The sequence below is a fragment of the Haliaeetus leucocephalus genome, unplaced genomic scaffold (assembly GCF_000737465.1).
Source record: "Haliaeetus leucocephalus isolate CR32 unplaced genomic scaffold, Haliaeetus_leucocephalus-4.0 Scaffold144, whole genome shotgun sequence".
NCBI lineage: Eukaryota > Metazoa > Chordata > Aves > Accipitriformes > Accipitridae > Haliaeetus > Haliaeetus leucocephalus.
This window is the reverse complement of record NW_010972580.1, coordinates 1,084,039-1,092,392: the sequence shown is the minus strand read 5'-3', so window position 1 is coordinate 1,092,392 and position 8,354 is coordinate 1,084,039. Positions and strand designations below refer to the sequence as shown.

The window sequence follows — 8,354 nt, the reverse complement described above, 5'->3', positions numbered from 1 at the left end:
GGGGGGGGGGGGGGGCGGGGGGGGGGACGCGGGGGCTGGGGTGGGCTGGGGCAGCGGGGGAACGCTGAGGGGACGCTGGGGTTCGCCTGGGGAGGTCACGGGGGACACCAGGCCGTCTCTCCCCTCCCCTCCTCCCCGAGCTCACCCCCTCTGTTTCCCTCAGGTCCGTGCCGGCGGCTGACAGCAGGTCCCGACCCCACCGGGGGGCATCCCCGCCGCCACCATGGGCAAGAAAAGCAAATTGGGCAAGAGCCGGAGGGACAAGTTCTACCACCTGGCCAAGGAGACGGGTGAGGGACCTACCTGCTCGCTGTGGGGCGGGGGGGGGAGCTGTAGCCCCGGTAATCCGTAACCCATGGTTCTCCCTCCCACAGGCTTTCGCTCCCGCTCCTCCTTCAAGCTTCTCCAGCTCAATAGGAAGTTCCAGTTCCTGCAGAAGGCCCGGGCGCTGCTGGACCTATGTGCGGCCCCCGGCGGGTGGTGAGTGGTGTCAGGGCCCCACGTCACAGCCCAGTGTTAACAGCTACCCTGGGGCACTGTAATGAAGTGGCTTGTGTGTTTTCTGTTGTTGTATCTCTGTCCTCAATGGCAGAGCTGATTCCAAACCCCTGGCAGCATGGCTCAAGGCTGGGGGCTATTCTAGGATCCTAACGTAGCTTCATTCCTCTCTGTTCTTTCCAGGCTGCAGGTGGCTTCCAAATTCATGCCAGTTTCCAGCTTGATCATTGGTGAGTGATGGGACCCAGCAGGAGCGGACTGGGGGCAGGGACATCCACCACAGTCGCTGGATGTGGCCATAGAAAGGGGATCCTGGGTTGGGGATCCTGGTGGGAGGAGAGGGCGGGTGGGGAAGCCGCATGGGATGGGCTGGAGCCCAGTTTTGAGAGGTTGCAGTGTTCATATTTCTTCCTTACACCAGGGGTGGACTTGGTCCCCATCAAGCCCATTCCCAACGTGGTGACGCTGCAGGAGGACATCACCACTGAAAAGTGCCGCCAGGTACAAACCTGTCTCCCCTGCCCCAAGCATCACATGCCAGTCTGGGTCTCAGCAGGTCCATCTGCGATGGGAGGGGGCATCACCCCACCTGCTTAGCTGGGGTTCACTATGGGGTAGGACAGAGGCAGGGGGCTGAGCTGAGCTGACAGGGGCGGGGGCTGCTGCCTGTTGGCTCTTGCAGAGGGGTTAGTGGGACAAACACATGTCCCCATCCCTCAGGCCCTGCGCAAGGAGCTGCAGACGTGGAAGGTGGACGTGGTGCTGAATGACGGAGCGCCCAACGTGGGAGCCAGCTGGGTGCATGACGCCTACTCCCAAGGTGAGGCCTGCCCGGGGCTGGCATGTGGCCTGGCACGGTCTGGGGGGTGCAAGGGCAGGCACATCTCGTACCCCGGCAGGGCAGGGTGGCAGTGGTGTGTGGTGTGGGACAAGGAGCTGGGCGGTGGGGACAGTGACGACTGCTGACTGCTCTTCTTCCCTGCTCCAGCCAACTTGACCCTTATGGCCCTGAAACTGGCCTGCGAATTCCTCTGCAAGGGAGGCTGGTTCATCACTAAGGTTTTTCGTTCCCGGGACTACCAGCCACTCCTCTGGATCTTCCAGCAGTTCTTCCACAAGGTCCAGGCGACCAAGCCCCAAGCCTCTCGCAACGAGTCCGCTGAGATCTTCGTGGTGTGCCAGGGTGAGCGGCTGGGAGGACCTGCAGCTGCTGGGATGGGGCTGGCTTTTCACCTACTGATAGCTCTGATTCCTCCATCCCAGGGTATCAGGCTCCGGACAAAATTGACAGCAAGTTCTTTGACCCAAAATATGCCTTCAAGGAGGTGGAGGTTCAGACTAAGTCTGTTAGTGAGCTGGTCAGCAAAAAGAAGCCAAAGGTATGAGCTTGCTTCACTGGGCAGCCAGGCGAAACACACACTAAAGATGCTGAGGACTGGAGTCGAAGAGATTATAATAAGCAAAGTCTCTCAGGAAAATAAAAGATATGGGAACGCAAAGTGGTGGAAGAGCCAGTTTTGGGGAGGTTTACAGCCTTAGAAAGCAGTGTAGTGATGTGGAAGCGGTGAACAAGTTGTGAGGCTGAGGATGGATCACTAAAACCCTCCTACAATAGTTGGATGCTGGGTTTGTGTCTTTGTGAAGTGTCTTTAGGACGCAAGACGCTAAAGGCCACGTCAGGTAGCCTCAGCTGGGCATGGAGCTTCACAAACCTGTATCACTGTCATCTGTCTGTGTCTGAGGTGGTACTGGGAGATGCAGTGGAGCTGGCGGGTTGGAGCTGGTAGCCTGCCCTTGTCCTAAGTCATGTGGGCACGTTTAGGTGGACACTGCAGCAAGACGCAAGTTATGTGACATCATTCATGCTTTAAGGATGGTTGAAGCTGCTTTTGTGCCCTGCTACGACTCCTACAGCTCCTTCTTCCTGTAGGCAGAAGGGTACGCAGATGGCGACATGACTCTCTACCACCGCTTCACCCTGATGGACTTCCTCAAGGCTCCCAACCCTGTTGACTTCCTCTCCAAGGCCAATGAGGTGAGTGCCTGAAGTGAGTGGGACCTTGGTGGCCCGTGAGACATCCCCAGGAGCACAGAGCGATGAAAAGAAGGGGCCAAGTGCCCCAGCAATGGCCCCATTCCTGTTCTTGCGGAGGGGAGGCAGGGCAGGAGCCTGCCTGGAGTTTAGCCAGTCATTCTGCTTGTGTTTTATAAGTTGATGATCCTTACTAAAGAAAGGGACTTAACATACATGCTTGATTAACTTTGCTCTGTCCAGATCACACTGGGGGACGGTGAGCTGGAGAATCACAGTTCCACCACGGAGGAGCTGCGTCAGTGCTGCAAGGACATCCGTGTGCTGGGACGCAAAGAGCTCAGGTACTGGGGGGGGACTGGGACAAGGCGTTACGCCAGGCCTGGTGGGTGTCTAATGGTCTGCCTTCCCCCACAGAGCTCTGCTGAACTGGAGGACAAAGTTGCGGCGTTTCTTGGCCAAAAAGCTGAAAGAGCAGGCGAAGGAGCTGGATATCAAGTAGGAATAACAGGGCTGCCCCGGAGCGCAAACGCGGTGGGATGGGCCTGCCATCAGGAGAGATGGTCTGAGCTCCTTCCTTTTGGCAGCCTGAGCTCCGGTGAAGAGGAGGAAGGCAAAGAGGAGGAGAAGAAGGAGAAGAAGACGTTGCCAAGAGCCGCAGCTGATGAGGTGGTGAAAGAGGAAGAGGAGGAGGTAGAGCTGGCGTTGGCAGAGATGAAAGCCAAGGAGCTGGCAGAGTTAAAGAGGTAAAAAGATCTCACATGAGGAGAGATGAGGGAGCACCAGGCCAGCAGAGCACCCGAAAGCTCCAGCCATGGGGACAGAGGGTGGTAGTATCAGAGCTTGTCCCTCTGTTCACAGTGGGTGGGGTTTGTGGATCTGGGGTCCTCAGGGTCATTGCTCCTCCCAGCAGGTGAAGCGGCTGTTCAAGCTGGCATGGGCCCCCCTTTGTCTCAGGGTTGGGGATACCTCACAGGGGGATGACAGTGTTGCTGAGGGACATCTGCCACCGATGTGGCAGTGGATGAGCCTCTGGGATGGGGGGAGTGGGGGGAGGCGGGTAGTGTAGCCTTATTCCTTTGTCTCCTCCAGAAAGAAGAAGAAAATCCTGAAGGAACAGCGGAAGCAGCGTGAGCGTGTGGAGCTGAAGATGGACCTCCCTGGTGTCTCCATCGCTGATGATGGTGACACCAGCATGTTCTCCCTCCGGACTATCCACAGGACCCCGGTGTGTGGGGCAGGGGGAGGCCAGGCTCCCAGAGCCAAGACAGTGGTGGGCACATGGCTGATGGACTGTAGCTTGTGACTTGTCTTACTTGCGTTGCAGCTGCTGAATGAAGTGACCCGGGGGGACATGGCATCAGCAGATGCCCTCTTGGAGATAGGACCTGGGGACGATGATATTTATATCTCAGATCATGAAGAAGAGGACGATGTGTCCCTGGCCAGCGATCTGGACCCAGAGGAGCTGGTTGAGATAGAGGCCCGTCAGCGCCGGCTGGAGCGAGAAAGGCGAGAGCAGGGTGCAAAGAGGTGAGAGCTGGGAGAGGCCACCCTGGGGCAGGGGTTTCCTTTGGAGCAGCTCCGGAATCTGGCAGTGGGCACACCCCGTCCTGGCTGGGGGGCATTGATCCTGCTGCTGTTTGTCACAGGGTGAAATTTAAGCAGAAGGAAGAGGAGGAGGAAGGGGCAGAAGAGGAGAATCCCCTGCTGGTGCCCCTGGAGGAGAAGTCGGTGCTGGAGGAACGGCAGACCAGCCTGTGGTTTGGAAAGGTGAGTCCCACTGGGCCAGAAATGACAGGGCAGCCTCAGCCCCAGCAGCTCCCTGGGTCTGCCCTGTGTCTCCTGACTGGCTGCTCCCAATCCCCAGGACGCCTTTGCTGGCATCGAGGACGATGCAGATGAGGGCCTGGAGCTGGGGCAGTCGCAGATGTTGGCTGAGAGACAGCGCGAGTCTCAGAGAGGTTAGTGGGGGGCTGCATCGCTGGGTGGGTGCACAGAGGGACAGCCCCACAGGCCAGTCTGGGACACTGGATCAAACCATGATAGGGATGCTGGCCTGAGCAGGACCAGAGATCTCCAGAGGTTGTTTCCAGCCTGTATCGTTACATAGTTAATGAGCTGGCATTAGTGTAGCGTTAATGCGCTGGGTCTCTAGAGGAATGATTTGAAGTGGGGCCTGCCTCAACCCTGTCTCACCCAGTGGTTCCTGTTCCCCAGACAAAGCAACAAGGAAAGGGCAGAAGAAGAATGTACCCCAGGAAGAAGCTCCAGCTGAGCCCCCACCTGCCGCAGACACAGGACCTGACGCTGGTAAAGAGCAGGATGAACAGAGCAGCGATGATGACAGCAGCAGTGACGAGGAGAGGTGAGGGCTGAGAGGGGGGTGGTCTGGATGTTCTCCCCCAGCTCCACAGTCCTGGAGAGCTGGGAGGTGAGGACCCCAGCCCTGACCACTCTCTTCTTCACAGGCCACCAACACCAGTGGGGAGGAAGCGGGGCCGTGTTGAGCCGTGTGGCTTTGAAGTGGTGCCCATTGAGAACCCAGGTGAGTGGGGGGTGCTGTTTGGACCCATGTGTGCCCAGCGATACCATGTGAGTCCCTCTTTAGGGACAGGAGGCAGGACAGCAGACCATGCTTATCTGGGCTGGCAGGGCTGCTTGCAGGTTGGCGAAGCTTTATTCTGTCCATATGCTGCAGTGAAAAGAGCCCGTGTCCTGGATGCAGAGGGCCTGGCGCTTGGCTCCGTCATCGCCACCTCCAAAAAGGCCAAGCGGGACCTGATTGATGACTCCTTCAACAGGTACTTGCAGCTGTGGGTGCTGAAGGGGGAGCAGCGTTTGGTCTCCCACCATGAGACAGGCCATGGGGGTGGCAGATGTGTTGTTGTGGGGACCCCATGTCCCGCTCACAACTCACCCGAGTCCCCCATCAGGTATTCCTTCAATGAGGATGAGGGAGAGCTGCCAGAATGGTTCACAGAGGAGGAGAAGCAGCACCGGCGCAAGCAGATACCCGTGGACCGGCAGACAGTTGAAGCATATCGGCAGCGCTGGCGTGAAATCAACGCCCGCCCCATCAAGAAGGTGGCAGAGGCCAAGGCCCGCAAGAAGCGACGGGTGAGTGGGGCTGTGAACCTGAACGGGTGTTCTGTTTCCCCTCCCAGGTGCTCTGTCCCTCCTCTGATCCCCCTTGTCCCTCACCCTCGCTGTCCCCACAGATGCTGAAGAAGATGGAGCAGATGAAGAAGAAAGCAGAGGCCGTGGTGAGCACGGTGGATATCTCAGAGCGGGAGAAGGTGGCCCAGCTGCGGCGGTGAGTGGCGAAGCTGAGATCCAGGTCCTTTGTCTTGTGCTGGGCTGGTTTGCAATGCCTTTTCCCTGCGGCCACAGCTCGGGGACAGCTCCTGCGTGTAACCCAGCAGGGCTGGCAAAGGCTGGGCTGGATCTGGGTGTAGGCTGAGGGATGGCAGAGCAAGCAAGGGAGCCCCATCTTGGGGCACAGAGGCCCAGAGGAGTGGTGGGACCCAATATTGCTCTTTGGATACGTCCCAAAGCCAAACTGCTGGAGCTGGGCCAGGGTGCTGGGGTCTCGGTCTCACCTTTTGTCATTCTCCCACAGCATCTACAAGAAGGCTGGGCTGGCCAAGGAGAAACGGCAGGTCACCTACTTGGTGGCTAAGAAAGGCGTAGGACCCCGGGTGCGCCGTCCTCCTGGCGTCAAGGGCCAGTTCAAGGTTGTCGACAGCCGCCTGAAGAAGGACGTGAGGGCTCAGAAGCGCAAAGAACAGAAGAAAAAACGCCATAAGTGATATGGGACCAGCTCCGTCCTCGGCAAGGGACTTGGCTTGGAGCACGGGGCAGCGCTGGCTCCTGTCCTCCCACCGTGGCCTTGGGAGCAGCTGGCTCGCCCTGACGCTATCCCCCATCATGGGGACAGGACTGTGACTTAGCCACATGTTGCTGTTAGTCCGTGCCTTGATGTGACATTGCCTCCTGTCCTCTGGTGGGGCAGGGAGGGTTTATTTGGCCTCAGCACAGTAGCATCGACCCCCTTCCCGTGCTCGCTGCGTGGCTGCATCTCCAGGTCTCTCACCGTTGCTGGCTCTGTTGGGAGACTCTTGCCCTGCGGAGGAGGCGTGAATATCCACGCCAGCCCTCGCTGTCCCCAGAGAGGTTGTGGCTCAGGGGGACGGCTCCCTGGGCCATATTTGTCACCGAGGTCGCAGGACGGTGGGTGCTGAGCCCTGAAGCAGGTGGGTGTTAGTAGTCTGCCTAGAGCAACTCCTCGGTTATGGCAGAATTAAACCCCAGTCTGAGGCTGCACCAGGATGTGTCCTGTGTCTTGGCAAGGTGAGGGACCTGTGTTGTGAGCTGCTGTATCCCTTCATGCACTGTTTGGCAGGCAGAGAGGACCATTGGGTGGGTGGGTTCTGTGCTTCTCTGCTAATGTCTCGGGGAGCCCACCTGCCTCAGCGCGCCTCATTTTATCTCTGGCAAAGCAGCTGAACAGCAATTAACTTGCCCTGCAGCCAGCCAGCCTGACATCCACCCTCCATGCCCCAACCAAGACAGTCCACAGCAGCCACCCCATCCCCACCGCCTGTCCATCTGTACGCCTTCCAGGTGTGGGACCCTGCAAGTTTAGGAAAAGAAAGACCAAGAGAAAAGATCACTTGAACAAATGTATTTATTTAGACCCAGGGCAGGGGCTGGGGGAACTGCGGCTTCTCTCCGTCAACGAACGCCTGAATCTGTTTTGATGGGATTGGGGAGGTGTCCCCAGGTCCCTCTTGGTGACAGTGGCACCATGTTAGTGCCAAGGAGGAGACTAGGGTAGCAGCGTGACTTTCAGGGAGAGCAAGATGGGGTGAGTGGTGGTGGGAACCTGCTGGGGAAGGGACAATTGGTCTGACGGGAGCGAGGAGGTCTTGGTCCCATTCAAGTGCCATGGGGAACGGAGGGGCCAGACCTGGTGCCCCAGAGCTCCTTCAGGGTGTTAGGGGGGAGATGCACAGGGGTGTCCCTGTAAAGCCACCACTTGGCTGCTCAACCAGAGTCAACTATCTCTGGCAGGGGCTTGCAGAAACAGCAAGACGTTTCTGCCCGTGGGTCTGCATCAGCCCCTTGGTTGTGGCTCCGTTGGGTGCTGGTGGGCTGGGAGCTGCGCTACCGGGAGAGGTGGCTGAGTCCAGAGCGAGCTGTGCGCTGGCAGTGCTGTGAGTATCGCTGGGCCACATTCCACCCCTGTGGAGGGTAGGGGCTGGGGCCAGGCTGGGAGCAGAGACAGTCGGCCATCCTGGTCCTCAGTGGGTGAGGGAGTTGGGGCGAGCAGAGGGGACCAGCTGCCAGGCTTCAGGCTGTGCTAGAAGTTTTCCTGTTCCTGACCATCAGCCTCTTCAAAATCAAATACAGGTGTGCTGTGAGAGGAGAGCCCCTCTGCCCCCCCAGCCACCCTTGGCCACCTCTGTTCCTCCAGCTGAGCTCCATCCTTGGGAACTCAGTGTCTCATCCCCTGTGTGACCCCAAACCCATGGATGGGGAGCTCCATACGGTGCACAGGAGGAAGGCCAGGGCTGATGGGGGTCTGAGCCCCCTCAAAGAGGCACAGTCGCCCTCTGCACCCCACAACCTGGACACCTAGGTCCTCCCTGACGTCCAGCCCCTCAAGTTCTGGCCAGCAAGTCCCGTCGATCAATCCAGGGCTCCACGCTCCTGGCTGGGCTCCTCATTCCCCTGGGTCCAAGGGCTCAGCACAGCCCAGGTTGGCCCTTCGGGGTTGGTGGGTCCCTGTCAGGGGCCCGATGGTGGGGTCACCCCTCTC

The 8,354-nt window shown here is 58.8% G+C and overlaps 1 protein-coding gene across 1 annotated transcript; it reads left to right on the top strand.

Annotated features, from left to right (window-relative positions):
• Positions 1-169: 169 nt before the first annotated feature.
• Positions 170-6,799, top strand: FTSJ3 (FtsJ homolog 3 (E. coli)). Its single transcript, XM_010561351.1, has 21 exons — positions 170-290; positions 375-480; positions 682-728; positions 920-999; positions 1,219-1,318; positions 1,487-1,681; positions 1,762-1,877; positions 2,429-2,533; positions 2,774-2,874; positions 2,948-3,028; positions 3,118-3,276; positions 3,623-3,758; positions 3,858-4,063; positions 4,183-4,303; positions 4,401-4,494; positions 4,751-4,898; positions 5,002-5,078; positions 5,232-5,334; positions 5,467-5,650; positions 5,752-5,846; positions 6,153-6,799. Exons 1-21 carry the CDS (start codon positions 224-226, stop codon positions 6,340-6,342), a joined length of 2,511 nt encoding a protein of 836 aa, XP_010559653.1. The 5' UTR covers positions 170-223; the 3' UTR covers positions 6,343-6,799.
• The last annotated feature ends 1,555 nt before the right edge of the window (positions 6,800-8,354 follow it).